The sequence below is a fragment of the Trifolium pratense genome, linkage group LG6 (assembly GCF_020283565.1).
Source record: "Trifolium pratense cultivar HEN17-A07 linkage group LG6, ARS_RC_1.1, whole genome shotgun sequence".
NCBI lineage: Eukaryota > Viridiplantae > Streptophyta > Magnoliopsida > Fabales > Fabaceae > Trifolium > Trifolium pratense.
Genome location: NC_060064.1, coordinates 30,524,829 through 30,543,599, shown reverse-complemented (window position 1 = coordinate 30,543,599; position 18,771 = coordinate 30,524,829). Strand labels below are relative to the sequence as shown.

At 32.0% G+C, this 18,771-nt stretch overlaps 3 protein-coding genes across 5 annotated transcripts; all 3 read right to left on the bottom strand.

The window, feature by feature from the left end:
- Window positions 1-432: 432 nt before the first annotated feature.
- On the bottom strand, window positions 433-1,434 carry LOC123891431 (cytosolic sulfotransferase 5-like). Its single transcript, XM_045941306.1, has one exon. The coding sequence runs from the start codon at window positions 1,432-1,434 to the stop codon at window positions 433-435; it is 1,002 nt and encodes a 333-aa protein (XP_045797262.1).
- Window positions 1,435-6,371: 4,937 nt separating this feature from the next.
- On the bottom strand, window positions 6,372-8,593 carry LOC123891430 (protein FORGETTER 1-like). 3 transcript variants are annotated; one of them, XM_045941305.1, is made up of 6 exons: window positions 8,389-8,593; window positions 8,216-8,293; window positions 8,015-8,133; window positions 7,840-7,893; window positions 6,783-6,835; window positions 6,372-6,696 (listed from the first exon to the last, which is right to left on the bottom strand). In XM_045941305.1, exons 1-5 carry the CDS (start codon window positions 8,569-8,571, stop codon window positions 6,799-6,801), a joined length of 471 nt encoding a protein of 156 aa, XP_045797261.1. In that variant the 5' UTR covers window positions 8,572-8,593; the 3' UTR covers window positions 6,372-6,696; window positions 6,783-6,798. The 3 variants fall into 3 exon arrangements, with proteins under 3 accessions (XP_045797261.1, XP_045797260.1, XP_045797259.1); XM_045941304.1 differs by having other exon boundaries at window positions 6,795-6,835; XM_045941303.1 differs by lacking the exons at window positions 6,372-6,696; window positions 6,783-6,835 and adding an exon at window positions 7,113-7,767.
- Window positions 8,594-10,373: 1,780 nt separating this feature from the next.
- LOC123891428 (licodione synthase-like) lies at window positions 10,374-12,201 on the bottom strand. Its single transcript, XM_045941302.1, has 2 exons — window positions 11,259-12,201; window positions 10,374-11,169 (listed from the first exon to the last, which is right to left on the bottom strand). The coding sequence occupies exons 1-2, from the start codon at window positions 12,150-12,152 to the stop codon at window positions 10,501-10,503; spliced, it is 1,563 nt and encodes a 520-aa protein (XP_045797258.1). The 5' UTR covers window positions 12,153-12,201; the 3' UTR covers window positions 10,374-10,500.
- Between the last annotated feature and the right edge of the window lie 6,570 nt (window positions 12,202-18,771).

Sequence of the window (18,771 nt, the reverse complement as noted above, 5' to 3'; positions counted from 1 at the left end):
TACATCAAATACAATTACATAATCAGCATCGCTAAAAACATAAAGGATGAATCTGCGAACAAAATTCACAGCATCCAAGTTAATAGCATACAACGACAAAATGTTTACAACAAATAATATGATAAAGTTAAAGTCACTAAAGTATCCATGCCTCCGGATCTGCAACGTTGATACCCAAATATCATTAGTTGAATCTGTAATCGACCCAAGCCGATCTTTTCAATAGAAATCAAACAATACCCGACAACAAAAGCGTCGCACAAGACGACCAACAACACAACGCCGCACTCAGACGGCAAAATCACAAAAAAAGAAAACACAAAAGAAAAAACTTGATCAATGCGAAGTTTGCTTAGAAGTGATCTTAGACATAAGCATCATTTATTATTCTTAGAAGTGTCAATTATATAACACTTGAAACAGTTAAAAAATCTAAAAACTCAACCCATATTTACCCAATTTCTGTTTGATGATAGTGTTTAACCGCTCACTCATTTCTGGTGTGAGATGATTTTTCCAATCTCCAACTTCACCACGACGAAAAAAAGCTTTATTTTCAATACCGGTAATAGGTACACTAGTACCAGTTTTATTGACCTCCAAGTTGCTCAGCATCTCAAAACTACACAAATTTAATATATCATCAACCACACCTTTAGATTCTTCATCATTGGAGAATGGAAAGCCCAAAAATTCAGCTATCATTTTCAAATAAAAAGTAGGTTTAATTTTTATTTCTTCAAATTTTATAAACATAACTTTTTCTGGCCTTTCCAAGCTTTCTTTCCAGTATCCCAATACATGCTCCCAAAAGGGTCCAAATGGGGACACTCCTTTACAAAAACTCTCAAACACCTCTTCTAATGGAACTGTTCCTCTACTCTGTTGTGCTCTTATCTTGTTTGTGAAATGCCAAAGTGAAACAAACATGTCTTTAGGATCTCTACTCAAATACACAACCTTGCAAGTTGACTCTTTCATAGATTTTGGCACTGATTCATATGGAACATGTGTAGAGAAGAGTCTTGGAGGGGATAATGAGTTGAGGTTAGGGACAACATCTTTGTCAAGGTAAAGATGCTCCAAGTAAGGAACAAGAGAATGAGGGTTGGAAGTGAGCAAAGGATGGTTTTTGCTATGATATTTGTGACGGTTTAGCAATGCAAAAGTTAATGCTTTGAGCCAAGTGGTACCTGATTTGGGAGCAGTAGCTAAGAGGATATCTGTATCAAGGGTTTGAAAATGCTTCTGACAAGATAAAAGACCTTGGAGATTTTTTGTGACAATCCAAAATCCTTGATATTGATGGCATTGGTTAAAAATCCAAGATTTTTCTAATGGCAAGGTTGATATCAATTCCTTGCATTCTTGGCCAATGGAATCATTTTCCAAGTCTTTGGCTTCAAGAGAGTTTTCTTCGGTTAATTTTTCCATGGTGAAGGCCGAAAATAGAACGGTTTGCTCTTTGTTGGCTTAGTTGGATATCTTGGCGTTTGATATAGGAGGAGTATATATATAGGGAAATATTAATGTATGCCTTAAGGGCAAGCAAATATGAAAATATTATCTTGAAATTTGTGTGTGTTTTATGTTTTAAGCATTAATTTTTCTATTTTATTAAATGTTAATTTTTCATATTTGGATATCTCCTAATATATATGGAGTGTATCCGGTGAGAACTGATAATTGACGCATTAGATTAAAAATTGAACAAGATCTTATATGAGTCAGGATCCGTTGACATCAGGTGTCAAACTAAACTTTGACACCAAATCTTAAGCGTTGATTTCTCTTAATCCAAAAGTTAGTAATTATTCATCAAAATCTTAATGTGGACATTCAGTATTTGATATATCCTTTCCTAAAATTCTTCTCGTTTCCTAAACGGGACCATCTTCTTCTCAATGATACATCCTGGCATCCTGCATTACATTTGTTCTGTTCATATGTTTATTAACAATGATCAATTTCACTTCTACATGTTTATGGTTTTAATATTAAAATGTATAGTTTAGATTGGATTTAAAGTGTCATCAATATTTCAAGTCACTACAAGAAAATGTATGATTTGCTAGAATTTTGCTACAAACTGCATTTCTAATTAATCCCAATTAAAAATCCCACTGTTTGACCGATGCATTTTTTTTTGGACCCATTTGACCAATTAACTTCAAAAACTTCTATTAACTCATTTTTTCTTTATTTTTTTATTGTTCCATCACTTATTACTTTATTTTTCCATTATTTATTATTTTATTTTTCTTACTTATTAGTTATTACTGGATTTAATTGTGTGCAGTCTAATTATAGGAGTTGGATCCACTCTCAGAATCTCTTATTCGCAATTGAAAGAAGAAAATCTCATCCTAATCTCTCAGAATCACTTATTCACAATTGTTTCTTCACTTCTTAACAATCTCTTTCATCACCATCAACACTGAATCCCTAACTCGGTCTCATTCAAAATCTCCTTCGTCACCAATGCCGTTCATCACCATCTTTGATTCATTACCAAATCGCATTCTCCAATTCATCACCAACGCCGTTCATCACCATCGTTGATTCACATCCGTATCTGATCATAAGATTATATAGTCATAAATGAGGTTATGAGGATTTTTTTTTTTGATGGAGTCATAAATAAGGTAGTTGATATTTAGGGTACAAACAGATTGATGAGATGTGTTCGATAGTCGGCCACTAGATTTGATCTAGTGGTGAAGGATTTGGTTAGTACATTATAGGTCTTGGGTTCGATTCACATCTCATTATAAACAAAAAAAAAAATTGATAGTCATAAATGAGGTAGTTGATATTTGGGGTGCAAGTGCCAATCTTTATACTTAAGGTGCAAAGTAAAAAATTGAGGGTGGTCAAAATGCAAAAATATAGATTTATTTGTGCAAATTTACAAACCTCAGGGTGTGCAGTTGCATCCCATGCCAGAATTCAAATAATCTCTTTCATATACAATTGTTTACATACAATTCAAACAAACTTTTTCAAGTGTACATGTTCATTAAAAAGAAGCTTTAAAAAAACTTTGATATTATTAAAAAGAGTTTTATTTATATTATTTTGAGCACTTAAGTATATACTTTTTTATCATAATGAAGAGAAAGATCAATTTTCTATTTTGGTGATTCCAGAACATTATTTTCATATTTGTTGAAGTCTTGTATTTGATTACCAAGTGTGTGGTGACTTGTTTTTTATAACCGAAAGTGGTGTCCTTTCTGGTTTGTATGAGAATTTTATAATAGGATTTGGTAAAAATTCTTATTGTTTAAGATAGTGAGTTGTTATCTTGTGTTATATTGGGATCAATATTTTTATAGGGAAGTCTTGGAGTCAATTGTCTTGTAACAAGAATTCTAATATAGGGAAATTCTTTACGGAGTGTGAAGGTACTAGACGTACCGTTAGGTTAGGATGAGAAACAGTATAAATCTTTTGTGTCTTTTTTTTTCTTTTTCTTTCTCTCTTTATTTTTCTGCACATTGTTCATACATTCACCATAAACTTTCTAGAAAAATAATAATTACCATAATATCTCTAAAATAACCGAAAAATTATAGAACTAAATTCACCCATTTCATAGGTTGCATTCTTAAACTTACATTCTGGTCGGGATTACTTTGGCTCCTTAGTGTACTGTACTTGTGAACTTCGTGTTGGTCTTATTATAAATTCTAAGGACGAGTAGTTGTACGTAAATTTCTTTACTGGTATGATCATGCGGTTGTTTTTTTTTTTTTAATGGCAAATATAATTATATAAATACGAGAGATAATTAAAAATACACTAAAGAGGAGTCCATAAAAGATAGTATAAGAAGTAGTAAGTCTCAAAATAAAAATAAAAATATAATGAACTCCTAGATAGAAAACTCATAGGAAAAAAATTATCCCCAATATTTTTTTATCCTCCCAGCAAGTAATGTTAATATATATTGTACCAAAAAAATAATGATAATAAAATAAAGGGGTTTTCTAACTTAGACCCTAGTTAGGTCTAAGTTAGCAAGGTGCACATTTTCAATTGGACCAAAATACCCATTCTTTTTAATTAATTAACCAAAATACCCATTAATAGACGCGGATCCAGTGTCGCGCGCGTACCGAAGGACCATGGTTACAGACCGTTGATTTCCATCAGACAGCCAATATCTGATCTCATCAAGACTGTCTGATCAATCCGATAGCCCAGATCATCCTGATCCATCAGATTCCAGCGCGTGCGCCACACTGGATTACACCCTGGAGAGAGAAAAATTTGCTTTTTAAAAGTAGGACACGTGTCACACAATGGTTGGCTGGACGTGATTTTTGTTCATTTAATACTTTGAACTCAATTATTTCGTTGTAAATTAATTTTTTATTTTTTTTTTTATACCAAAATTCATAATTTTTTTTTCTACAAATAGAGACTTGGTTCGTTTGATTTGGACACCGAACAAAAAATGCAATTTTTCACTACCTTAATCTCATTTTTTGTCTACTAAATACGTTACTTGTGTGTTGTAATTTAACACGCACCACTCAACCAACTCACTGAAACCATTATACCAGGAAAATAGTAGATAATATTCTGAAACTTTTGGTATATTTTATGAAATTTTTGGAGACCTGAAACTATTTTTAGTTAATTAAATGAGATAAAACGGTAATTAAAAACTAATGTTTGCTTCTTAAACCATTTTACTGGTAGAATGGTTGCACATAGTTGTATTCTGAAACCATTTTACTGGTAGAATGGTTTCAATGAGTAATTTATTAATTGTGTTTGCTTCTGAAACCATTTATCTGGTACAATGGTTTCAGAGAGTTGTAATCTGAAACCATTTTGCTGGTAGAATGGTTTCAGTAAGTTGATTATTAGTTATTTGCTTCTGAAACCATTTAGCTTGTAGAATGGTTGCACATAGTTGTACTCTGAAACTATTTTACTGGTAGAATGGTTTCAGTGAGTAATTTATTAATTGTGTTTGCTTCTGAAATCATTTATCTGGTACAATGGTTTCAGAGAGTTGTAATCTGAAACCATTTTCCTGGTAGAATGGTTTCAGTGAGTTGATGTAAGGTAGTGAAAAATGAGATTAAGGTAGTGAAAAATTGGGTTTTTTTTCTGTGTCCAAATCAAACGAACCAAGTCTCTATTTGTAGAGAAAAAAAAATTATGAATTTTGGTATAAAAAAATAAAAATAAAAAATTAATTTACAACGAAATAATTGAGTTCAAAGTATTAAATGAAAAAAAATCACGCCCAGCCAATCAGACAGCGACACGTGTCCTGCTTTTAAAAAGTAGATTCTTCTCTCTCCAGGGTGTAATCCAGTGTGGTGCACGCGCTGGAATCTGATGGATTCGGATGATCTGGGATGTCTGATTGATCAGACAGTCTTGATGAGATCAGATCTTGGCTGTCTGATGCAAATCAACGGCCTGTAACCATGGTCCTGCGGTACGCGCGCGACGCTGGATCCGCGTCCATTGATGGTAATTTGGTTAATTAATTAAAAAGAATGGGTATTTTCGTCCAACTGAAAAAGTGCACTTTGCTAATTTAGACCCAACTGGGTTAAGTTAGCAGCCCCATAAAATAATGTATTATATAAATAGGAATGGTTGGTATTATTATAGTAAATGATCGAAACGTTACACATAATATGTATGGATCAAAATTTGAATACTGTTACATCTGTTTATTTATTTTAAAATATAAAATTTTAGTCAATAAGCTACTTTTTACTCAAAAGAGAAAAGAAAAGAATTCTTAGTAATTTTTTTTTATCTGAAGTAAAATAATCTTTTAAGTTTAGTAATATAAGCTCACACTACAAGAAAATACAGGATTAGCTACGATGGATTTTGTAGTTAATTCGTAGCTAATTGCTAGTAAAACAGAGTTAGCTACAGATTTGTTGTGAATTAGCTGTCGTATAGGTCGTAGCATGGATTGGGCGGCAAATCACCTATCAAAATATTTCCTAGCTAATTTGCAACTAATATAAAGAATATTCTAGCTAATTCCCAATTAATACCTAGTTAAATAATGTTCAAAAGTTTGTGTTTCCTAACTAAATCGCTAGGATATTGTCACAACGATTTTGCAATAAATCTCTAGCTACGTATTCCTAGCGATATCGCAGCAAAATCCAAGCATTTTAGAATTTTTTTTATAATTAATAAATTTCTGCTAATCAAAACTGATTAGCTAAATTGTAGACTGCAATTTATCATATATTATCAGGCCCTTTCATAAATTTCTTCTAATAAAAACTGATTAGGCTAAATTGTAGAGTGAAATTTAATCATAATTAATACAACTCGAATGATACTTCCATATGCCGGATCTATTTCTGACATGAATACATGAGGTCTAAATATTTTCAGAGGGTTTAGCATTAAGACGCAACAAGCCCTTGCATCATTTTGTAATCAACCTTGTGTGATATACTGAAAGTTCGCTATTCCTCTAGATACTACTTCAAACAGCAACATAAGGATATAAAAAGGTATCTACAAAGATTTGTTTCTACATGCAATTAAAAAACATAAACGGTACTTATATGACATATTCTACAATAGAAAGGGATTAACACACCTCATCAACTGCAAGGGTATTAAAGTTAGGAGATAATGTTGGCTTGACACCTTTAGCAGTCAACACTTCTGATGTCTTGAAATAAATTCCTGGAAGTAAACAAATGAAGTATTTTAATAAGTGAACCTATATAGTGAGAAAGAGTTATTAACTGATTCATTTAAAATTGAAATACCAAGATGCAAACCTCGCTAAAACAGGTCTGGAGCAAATCTGTCATCAGGACCACTATGATATACAAAGTTAAAAGCACATAGTGAGAAAGAGCTATTAACTGATTCAACCATGCATGATTTAAGCATTTCAATTGCAATGGTTCGTCAAAAAAAATTGCAATGGTTGTTACTATACCAGTCCATTGAGTTCCTATGAACACGATGAACATTACAAGTAAAAGTTAGTATTAAAAAAAAGATCAAATAAACAGCACTTTGATTTCATTGATGACAAATCAAAATACATCGAAGCAGAAGATGAAATAAATGAAATGAAATGCAGAGCACCTACCAACTTGAACTGAATATAAAGTTTAAATATTCTTTCAACCCAGCATTAATAAACATACCATAATTCAGTCACACAATAGAACCTAAAAGCACATATTTACTCAGAATTCATGCCCCTATTCAATCATGACCAATTTCGATTAAGGGTAAATTACCAATAAGAGAAACAGAATCAACCATCTTAATTAAGGACCTATTTCGATTAATAAGAGAGTGTAAAAGTGGAATCTTATCCCATTTGCCCTTATTCAATTCTGACCAATTTCTAATATCTAGGACTAGCATAATTAGATTTGCAAAGGAACCTTATGCTTGTTTTATTATTAGTTCAGTTTTTTCTAATAGTATCACTTGCATGAATAATTTCACTGCTCTCATCTTATCTATGGTTAGAGTAATTGCAAAATAAAAAACACAAGATAAGTCATATGCAAGGAATTATTAGGTGATGCCACAGTTCCCACATCTCTAAAAATAACACAACAAAAACATCTAACTAGATAATTCTTATTTTCTCAAATTAAAAACTATTAACAACTATGTCAAAGATAACATTTTAAAACTACACTAAATATATACAAACTTAGTAAATTGGCCGCCTCTAAAGATGAAACTTTTGAATATTTTCTAGTTAATTCTGTCAGATGCATATCCCTACAATTGCAGGTGAAAATAGGTAAACAAGAAAATTAAACTAAAAGAAGGCCAAGTAATTGAAACACATACCGAGGTGATTCTTTGGTAGTGGGACGAACTATCTTATACATAGCCGGGGCAGAACTGGAACAGAAACAACAAACATAATGATATCTACAGATTCAGAAATCGAGAGACTAAATAAATCGCAGATGCAAAATACACATAAAAATAACTTTAATTTCTCTAAAACCATAAACAATACCTTTGAAATGATAAAATTACATGACGTTTTCCCAACCATTCCCTCTTGGACTTGTAGAAGCCATCACCATATGAGCCAAATCCAGCTTTCTGCTTCTCATTCAGCATGGTATTTTCCAACTGAAGCATAAATGATATCAGCAAAATATGTATGTAAGAGTAAAGCAAAACTTAGTTAGGACATCTGAGAAAGCATATACACCTCCCATGAAACCCCACGATCCAAGATGAATGTGTACAGAACAGTTGAAGCCCCGTACATTTGATCAACATAGACATTCTGCACCAAAGGAAAGTTATCTTCAGTCTTAAATATTCTATACAGTAACATATGAAAATAAGTGGCAGCAAGAAGTTTAGGACATAAATACATACTTTTGGAGTCTCTTTCAGTTTAATGACATTAGCTTTCAAGTCAATAATGTCTGTGTCAAGGTTACCTTCAATCCGAGCTTTTTGAACAAGAAGATCCAAGATATTCACAAATAACTCAAATAGCCTGTTGATACAGCAAAAGATAGTGTATAGAACAAAATGCTGAAAGTAGAATAGAAGCATCAAATCATTTCATTCACAAAATACAAACCTATTCTGAGTCTCAGGAGCTATTCCCAAAATCCGGTTGAGAAGAGTGAACTATTGCATAGAAACAAAAATTATGCAATGTGAACTATGGCATGCTTCACATAATCTAAACTAAATGTATTCTAATAGTATGTTTATTAGATATGATAGATGACACAAGCTGAAGTGCAAGCTTCAATACCATGTCATGTTACAAGTTATTTCAAATGCTAGAAAATAATTTATTGCACAATTAGAAAAACTACAAAACTATTAGAGCACAATTGAAAAATTAAATGAAAATTAAAGCACAAGTTTATTTTATGGTTGCAACCTTAGCTAGGTTATCTCTTCAACAGAAGTTGTCTCCGCCATATCTTCGTCGTATGATTCTCCTAACAATGATCAACAACCAAGAACAAAATAAAGTAATACAGTAATACTGACAATTTCCCAAACCTGAATCGAATAAAAAAGCACGATATTAATCAAATTGGAAATAGAAATCCGAAAATTAAAAGAGTTCAAGCTAAGAAAGTACCAAAAACATGTTCAATCAAAGAAAAGTATCAAGTTAAAAATGATAATATGAAATTAGGGTTCATAATTGGGCAAATTTATCCAATTTTGTGAATCAAAAGTACGAGAAAGGAAGAATGAGAACGTCAATACCAGTGAGATTTACCACGGAAGCTATGGAGAAAGGAAGAATGAGAACGTCAATGTGAGATTTGAGAGCTTGACGATGATACAGTGTAGATCGAAAGCTAGATTAGATCGAGAACACTTTTAAATCCGGTGAGATGAGCCACAACGGTGGTGCACGATTCACAACGGTGGTGAGATGAGAGACGACGACGGCGACAACGGAGAGTAATCGACGACGGCGGTGACAACGGAGAGCAATCGGATATGGCGGTGACAACGGAGAGCAATCGGCGACGGCGGTGACAACGGAGAGCAATCGGCGACGGCGGTGACGAATGACGATGGAGAGCGAGCGCAATGTTGGTGGAATCGAAAACGGTTAGAGAGAGAGAGAGAGAGAGAAATTTGGGGAAAAGGGAATTAAATTAATGAAAATATGTATTTTATTATTTATTATTTATTTTGAGGAAATGTTATTTTTTTTAATTTATTTTGCCAAAAAAATACATTACAATGTTTTTTTATTATTGGAAACTGTCATTCCAGAAGGAATGAATGGATGAAGGAAAATTTGTGGCTAAGCAACTACAAGTTAACTTGAAAAGATATCTATAGCAAGATTTTGGTAGCTAATCTGATATTTTCTTGTAGTGTCATAAAAAGAAAAAGGAAAGAATTGTTAGTAAAGTAATAGCTTAATTACTAAAATGGTCCTTTAAAGACATTTTTGGTTTTAGATTGGTCCCTTAAAGAAAAAAAGGTCCCAATAGGTCCCTTAAAGAAAAAAAAGTCCGAATAGGTCCCTTAAAGACATCTCCGTTAATCAGTTTTATCTCTAAAAAGAGGTCTGAATAGGACAAATTGATTAACGAATATGTCTTTAAGGGACCTATTCAGACCTTTTTTCTCTTTAAGGGACCTATTCAGACCTTTTTTTCTTTAAGGACCAATGTGCAAAAATATCTTTAAGGGACCATTTTACTTTTTTTTTTTTTTGGTAAAGGGACCATTTTACTAATTAAGCCTAAAGTAATCCTTTACGAGAGAAGGTGGAGAGAGAGAGGTGACCACAGTATATTATTATATTATTAAATAGTAAAACAATACAAAAGACAAAATTACATGATCACTACTCGAACAACAAAACATGAACAGAAGATGTTCGTTTGTCGAAATTATTATAATTTGTAGTAATTAGTAAATGAAAAGGACAACATAAAACAAGATTATTGAAATTGAAATCCATAATCAACCGATGAAATGAGGAGGGAACAATCAACATCCAAGGGTTTCAAGAGGTCCACGGTAACCAATCCTTTCAACAGGAATACAAACCAAATCATGAGCCCTAGGAGCAGTCAATCCTGGCCTTTCATTGACATCAATAGCAATATCACCACCCTTCATAATCTGACCCTTAGAATCCAAAACATGAAAATCAAAGCACTGAATTATAGCACCAAGCAAAGCTGGCACTAATCGCATAGTTAAATTAATTCCAGGGCACATCCTTGCTCCTGACCCAAATGGCAAAAGTGAAAAATTTTGTCCTCTCACATCAATATATGAATCTGTTGAATTTTGTAAAAATCTTTCAGGATCAAACTTCAATGGATTATCCCAATATTTTGGATTTCTACAAATAGACCAAGTATTGACAAAGATTAAACTATTTTTTGGGATCATATAGTTTTCAATTTTGCAATCTTTGATACATCTTCTAGCAACCATTGGTACTGGTGGGTGGAGACGATATGCTTCCATTACTATTGCTTGGAGATAAGGAAGATTTGGACTGTCAGATTCATCTACTAGTTTGTTTTTCCCAACTACTTTGTTTATTTCTTCACGAGCTTTTTGGAGCAATGAAGGGTTATTCATTAGTTCTACTAATGCCCATTCTGTTGAAATTGCTGTTGTGTCTGTTGCAGCTGTGAAGAAATCCTGCCAAGAATGAGAAAAAGTATGAGATTTGAGCATTGATAAATGAAATTTAAATAAAAGAATGAAGTATAGAAGGAATTGAATTTTACCATAACCAGTGCCTTAATGTGAACCCTTTCAATTTTTACTTCAGAGTTCTTATTGTCGATACAATCAAGCAAGATATCAAGAAAGTCTCTAGATTCAGTGCCATCCTCCTCCTCACTCTTATTTTTCACAATTCGTTTGTTCTTTCTCATCTCTTCTCTTTTACTAATAATTCTTTCCACCAATGTGTCAAATCTTACAAACAAATCCTCTATCCTCTTTCCAAGCCCTTGTATATCAAGTTTCTTAAACAACCAAATAAAATCTGACACATTAAACTCTCCAAACATCTCGGTCACATCTCGTATAACATCCCTAGCTTCCTCAGCTTCCCCCAACATCATTTTAGAAATAACACTGTTTGTCACCTTAAGAAACTCTTGTGTCACATTCACAGTCTCATAGCTTTTAGCTTTATTAGCAAAAAGTTTAAGGATGACGTGATTCTCTTGTAAACGTAATTGTTGGAAGTTGTTAATGTTACGAGAGCTTAAAAGCTCGCTCATGCTAAGCTTTTTAACAAATCTCCAATAGTCTCCGTAGGGCGAAAATGCTAGAGATGCATCATATGTGAGACGTTTAATGGCCACTGATTCATATCGACAATTAAAAGATTGTTCGTTTGTTTGAAGGATTAGTTTTGCAAAGTGAGGAGTGGAAGCAACAACACAAGGAACGGAACCAAAATCAACAGAGAATAATGGTCCGTATTTGCGAGAGAGACGGTCAAATGATTGGTGAAGATGGGGACTTAAAATGTGCATGTGGCCGATGAGCGGCAATTTAAAAAACGGAGATGGAGGGAGGTTTTTGTGCCGGCTTAACATTGGCCGGAAAATTATGTAGCAAATGAGTGATGAAAGAAAGAAAGTGAAGGCTAATAGTAGATGTTCCATGATTTGGTTTTGGAGCTAAGAATGTGTTACAATCAAATTATTAGTTCATAACATTTCTCAAATTGGCTTGCTATTTATAGCCAGAGGAGGCTGGCATGCATGTGTGAGGTGTGCGACGGCATAGGGCCTCAAAATTTTGAAGGCCTCAACTTAAAATTTTGAGGTCCTATAATATTACTTATATATTATTTATACCTATAAAATATCAGATGTATATTGTTAATGTTCATAAATATCATGAGTATCAATATAGTTCTAGTCCATTTTAATCTTTGCATAAAATTTAATCTTAGATTATGATGTTTCTTTTTGACGTTATATTCAAAGATAATTATTTTGTATTTCTTGTACCATTTAATTTAATGTAAGATTTAATATTGATAATTTATATGTTTACAAGAATGTTTTTTTTTTATATCATATGCATTTTAAATCGATAATTTTTTAAATTTTTTTTATTAAGGGGCCACTTTTATATTTTGCACTTAGTCTCCTAAAACTCGGAGACGTCACTGTTTATAGCTGCCGTAGTTGGTGAATTGAGTTCTCCACTTGGTTCAAGAAATAAATATTTTAATAACTTCGTTTGATTTTTTTACATGCATGTCATTAATGAGATAGAAATTTCAAAGCTACAAACCATCTTTGTCATTGTATGTCGCCTATATTATTATAAGTGTATTATTATAAGTATCATGTGGTACTAAGATCATTTGAGTTTATTATGAGATTAATATTTGACCTGGTATATAGTGGAACATCCATTTCCTTATTCCATATGATATGCCATGTATTTAGCGTCTTATAGCATTTGCTATTATGATTTTAGTGAAGGTGTTGTGGAATTCGTCTATGAGGCGGCGTGCATGCATGTGATATCAAAAGTTGACGACAGTCTTAAAATTAAATTTCCGTTCAGTTTGGTGTTATAGTATAGACAATACGTGGATAAGGAAAAAATTAAGTGATTAGATTTAGTTTAGTATTGAGGAGTTTAAGTAATATACGTGAGGTTTCGAGTTCGATCATCAGTTCCTTTTTAATTAAAAAAATGAAAATAATTGAGAAAAAAAATTAAAAATTATTTGTAAAGTTGCATCTGATCTTAAATTTTTTTAGTGAGTTTTAATTTGATTTTTTCTGATGCTTATTAATAAAGTATTCTTGGCCTTTTCCAAAAAAAAAAATAATTATTTTTTATTTAGTGAGACATACATTAATTACTCCTTAAAAAATTGAGGGTAATCGAGTGGCTCATGAATTAGCTAAAAGAGCTCGTTTATATGTTAATTCCCAAATTTTTGAGTTTTGTCCATTTTGTATTGAAACTATTGTTATGAATGAAATGAATTAAGCTTGGTTTCATAAAAATGAAAAATAAAAAATAAAATTGAGGGTAATTTATCCAAACAAGAGCATGACCATATGATATCCATAAATTAATTTTTATTCCATTTATAAATTTACTTATGTGATTAATTGTTATTGATTGTTGGGTAAACTATCCAAAATTCTTTAAGAGTAATCTAAAAAAAATATGCCGTATTTTTTTCCCCTACTTTATATCTCTACTTATGTTTTTAATCAATTGACATTTTGTTGCCAAGGAAAAAAATTGTGCAAATTAAAGAGTCTTCGTGAGCTTAACGTATGTGTTAGGAATATCGTATTATATGTACAGGAGTCGGAGTTCGAACAACAAACATTTCATTTATTAACCTTTAAGGTGGAATTTCTAACCACTAAGTTACTTGACCAAAAATAAAATTGTGAAAAGAAATATACCGAAAAAAAAAAATTATTGATAAAAAATTATTGTCTAAGTGCTTGACCCTTTAATTATGGGTAGGGATTTCATCAGTGGCGGAACCAGGAATTTTTTTTTGGGTGGGCCGTTAAAAAAATTTATAATATATAAATTAAATAAAAAAAATTATATTGCGTATAAAAATTTAAGTCATAATAAGCAATAATTTGATAATTAAAAAATTAAATTACATACCAGAAAATAATACACTGCGTATGTCAAGTGACTTGAAATCATCAATAATTGACTTTGAACTAATGCTTGCTTAATTAGACAATAAAAAAAATTTAGATTGAAATTTATTCATTAATAAATATAAGATAATAATTAGACACGGATTAAATAAATTAAAAATAATTGTGTTTTATTTTTTTGGTAAAAATAAAAATTGTGAATTGATATATCATAAGAAAAACATTAATCTCAAAATTATGTCTTTACATGTTTAAGACGACATTTATCCTCAAGGGTGTGTGTTAAAGTTGATTTTTGAAAGGGGAAAAAAAAAAAAAAGCAAAACCAAGGAAGGCATGGTTCAAACCCATGACCATCACCTCCAAATGCATTAGGAATTGAAACCTCTACCATCTAGGCTAACCTTGCGCTTCTGTTCCAATTTACCTTCACAAATATATAAAGTATTATAAATATGTAATTTTATGAAAATACCAAGGGTATATTAGTAATTTCCTATTTTTTGGGGGAGGGCCGCGGCCCGCCTCAGCCCTCCCCTAGTTCCGCCACTGGATTTCATCCTTGGCTTTTGTCCTAGTCCTCCATTTGAGGTCCCAATCCCACTCAACCCCTACGTAAGTGCCCATTTGTCTTGTCCTATAGCATCTCCATTCTCTAAGAGTGTGTTTGGAGGAGAGATTCTAGAAATTTAAGGAATTTTAAATATTAGGCAATTCAATTGATTTAATTGAATTCCCTTGATTTTCAAATTCCAGTGTTTGGATAAAGTGTTGAAATTCCATCAATTGTAAAAAAAATTATTTGGGTAATGTAATTGAATTTCCTTCATTTAATTTTATTTATTTTACTAAAATCGACCTTAAACCCAAAAATTGGCCGAAAAATCAAAAAAATCGGCGGAAAAACCTAAAATCGGCTAAAAAAACCTAAAATCAACTATAAACCATAAAATCGGCCGAAAAACCGAAAAACATAAAATCGGCCAAAAACCCTAAAATCGACAGTAAACACAAAATCGGCTGAAAAACCTAAAATCGACCAAAAGCCCTAAAATCGACTATAAACTCTAAAATCGGCTGAAAACCCAAAAAATTAATCGAAAACCCAAAAATCGTCCCTAAACCAAAAAAATTGGCCGAAAACCTAAAATCAGTGAAAAACCCAAAAATCAACTATAAACCATAAAATCGACCGAAAAACGAAAAATCGACCGAAAAACCCAAAAATCGACTATAAACCCTAATATCGGCCGAAAAATGGGTGTTTAGTCGATTTTAGGTTTTTCCGCTGATTTTGGGTTTTATAGCCGATTTCAGGATTTTGGGTCGATTTTAGGTTTTCGGCCGAGTTTTTTGGGTTCAGGGACGATTTTAGATTCTTCGGCCAATTTTTTGGATGTTGGCCGATTTTGGGTTTTCACTCGATTTTTGGTTTTTCAGTCGATTTTTTGGGTTTTCGGACGATTTTAGGGTTTATAGTCGATTTTTGGAATTTTGGCCGATTTTAAGTTTTTCTGCCGATTTTTCGGGTTTCTGGTCGATTTTAGGGTTTATAGTCAATTTTTTGGATTTTGGCCGATTTTAGGTTTTCGGCCGATTTTTTGGGTTTTCGGCCGAATTTTAGGAATCAGTTGAATTTCAAAAAACTTATCAAAATACAAATTGAGCAAAAGATATTTGCTGACACAGCATCGATGACTTGGTCTCACGCACAATTAACATGTGCGAAAAATAAAAGCTCACTCACGTAAAGAAAAAATAATTGTTTTCTTTTTCTTAAAAAATTAATATATCACCAGGACCCAAGCTCAAGCCCGGCCCGACAGCGGCGCGTGTGTGTATGATATTCGACAAGGAGTGTGTGGTTACCCGTTTACAAAACTGGATACCCCTTGGGGCACACCCTAAGAGGGCATTTTTTAATATATAAACACTACTAAGGGTTGTGTTCCCTCAAATGTAGGACTTAAAATTGCTTTTTTCAAATTCACACTCCACTTAGTTCATAGCTTATGTTTATACTCTACCGAGTTTCTTCCTTCAATTTCACATCATGTTCCAACAACCTTACATCAATATCATAGTAATAAAAAAATCCGGACTCTAAGCTTCATACTAAAAGGTAAGAAAATTAAAGATATGGTCAAAGATGCTTCAAGTAAGATTTTTAATGAGATAGTTGTATTTTTTCGCTTCTACTCGAGGATTGGCCTAATTTCCCGAATTCTCTTGTATTATTTAATGAAATTTTCTATTTTTGAATATTCTAACAAGTGCCATGATGCTTCCTAAAAATTGAAAGGTTAACCCCAAAAAAATATGGTTATTAATTAATAATCCAACATAGATATCAGAGGTATTTAACAAATTGGTTTACTACCTTTTTGTCAAAGACAAAAAAGTCCTTTATTTCAAAATCAAATTGATTTATGCATGCTGCTGATGTGGCTGTATATTTGACGTTCGTGACCGGTATTAAGCTCTTACTAGTAAGTCTTAAAGAGGTGAAGGCTAACATGAAAGAGATAATTAAGTGATCCACATATCCCACATATCATATCATGTACTCTCTCCGGTCTTAATTATAAACAAATATCACTTTTTGGATATATTGAATAACTAATGTATCTAATCAAAAAAGTAGACTAAATACATTAGTTATTCAATGTATTTGTCAATACTCCCTTCGAACACAATTATAAGCAAAAATCACTTTTTAGGTTCATTGAAAAAGTAATGTATCTGGTCAATAATATAGACTGGATACATTACTTTTTCAATGAACCTAAAAAGTGGTTTTTGCTTATAATTGTATCCGGATTCCGGAGGGAGTAACTTATAACGAATATGAATTTTATAAAATTTATTTACCGTTGAATTAAAATTTATATCATATAGATCATCTCATCATCCATACAAATTTTAAAAAAAATTGAAAATCATTTGATATGTTATTGAAACTCATCAAGATTAACGGTGTGTCTCAATAACATATCAAATGATTTTCAATTGTTTAAAAAATTTGTATGAATAATTTATATAATATAAACTTTTAATCCAACGTTGAATTTTGAAAAATTTGTATTCGTTATAGAGATATTGACAAGTGGTGTGCAGAAAACCACTTGATCAACTCTTTCATGTTAGAAAAAACCGTCTTAAGAATAAGACTGGTGTTATTAAATAATTAAAAACAGCAAAAATTTAAAATTTTATCAAAAATTGAAAGAATTTAATTTATGTACACTATCAGTGTAAAATTATTTTACATGTGTATTCAATAATATAATGACAGATCATATAATATATTTTAAAACACATGAGATATCATATTCATTAAAGAATGTGGCAATATAATATTATATGCATGTGTAAAATAACTTTTACACTAATGATACATAACAATATTTAAAGTCAAATTAGTCAAAAAAAATATTTAAAGTCAAATTAAAATTAAAATTTAAGACTCGTTTGCGGTGGTTGTCAATGTTAGATTTTTGCTTTTGAAATTCAGTTTCAAAACTAAAACTTGTTTGGCTAAACTTTGATTTATTTGATTTTTACTCCACTTTTTACACTGTCAACCAATACCAATCATGTTTTTCGCCACATCACTCTATTTTATCCCACTTTCTTTACATGACATGGCAAAATGATGGTTATTTATTGGACGATGGTGTAACGGTGCATATCAATTAAACTCATTTGACAAACATCGCTACTAAACCCAAATTAGCAAAAACTACGCTACTTTTTTTTTTATAAGCAAAATATATTATAAGGGAGTACATGGGATACTAAAACCCTTACAATAAAACACACAAAATCAAGAGTTTTGAATACAAGACAAAGGATCTAAACACCAACTAGAAAATGGATAACAAGATTTACGACCATAACGATTAGTAAACCACACCCAAGAAGAAAGCTTGATTGCATCCACAACCGACTATGCATCCGGAATTACTCCTTTGAAAATAACTAGATTACGGAACTTCCATATGTTCCAAGTGGTTGCCAACCAAACCAAGTAACTGAAACACCCTTTATCTTTTACAAACAGATCACCAAGAGTAAAATGATAGCATCCTTCAGCTCCCAATAGTAAAGTCTTCCCTAACCAATTAAGAACAATGCTCCAAACTTTCTTACTAAACCCAAATTAGCAAAAACTAACCAATCAATCATAATCACTTAATTCTGAAATTAAATTTATCGATCAAACAAGAACACCTCAGTCTTCTCACACGTCTTATTCATGAACTAAATGAGGTGGAAATTAGGGCAATTTCATTCAACCAAAGATTTTTCAAAAACATGTGTTTAGGAGGAACAGACGCCAAAGAGGAAAAGTACTAATTAAAAAAGAATAAATAAGCAATTTTTCAACCGATGAGAAATTTTGATGTATTTCCGTGAAATTCTAGGTTTGTTTGGCAAGCCAAAAAAGCTAACTTTTAACTTTTGTCTTATGACTTATAAGCTAAAAAATCTGTTTGGTAACAGTCTTTTCAGAAAGAGCTTTTAGTTTATTTTACTGACTTGTAGCTTCTTTTTCAGAAGCTATTTCAAGTAGCTTCTGAGCTTCTAGCTTCTAGCTTTTCATTTTTTCTTCCTC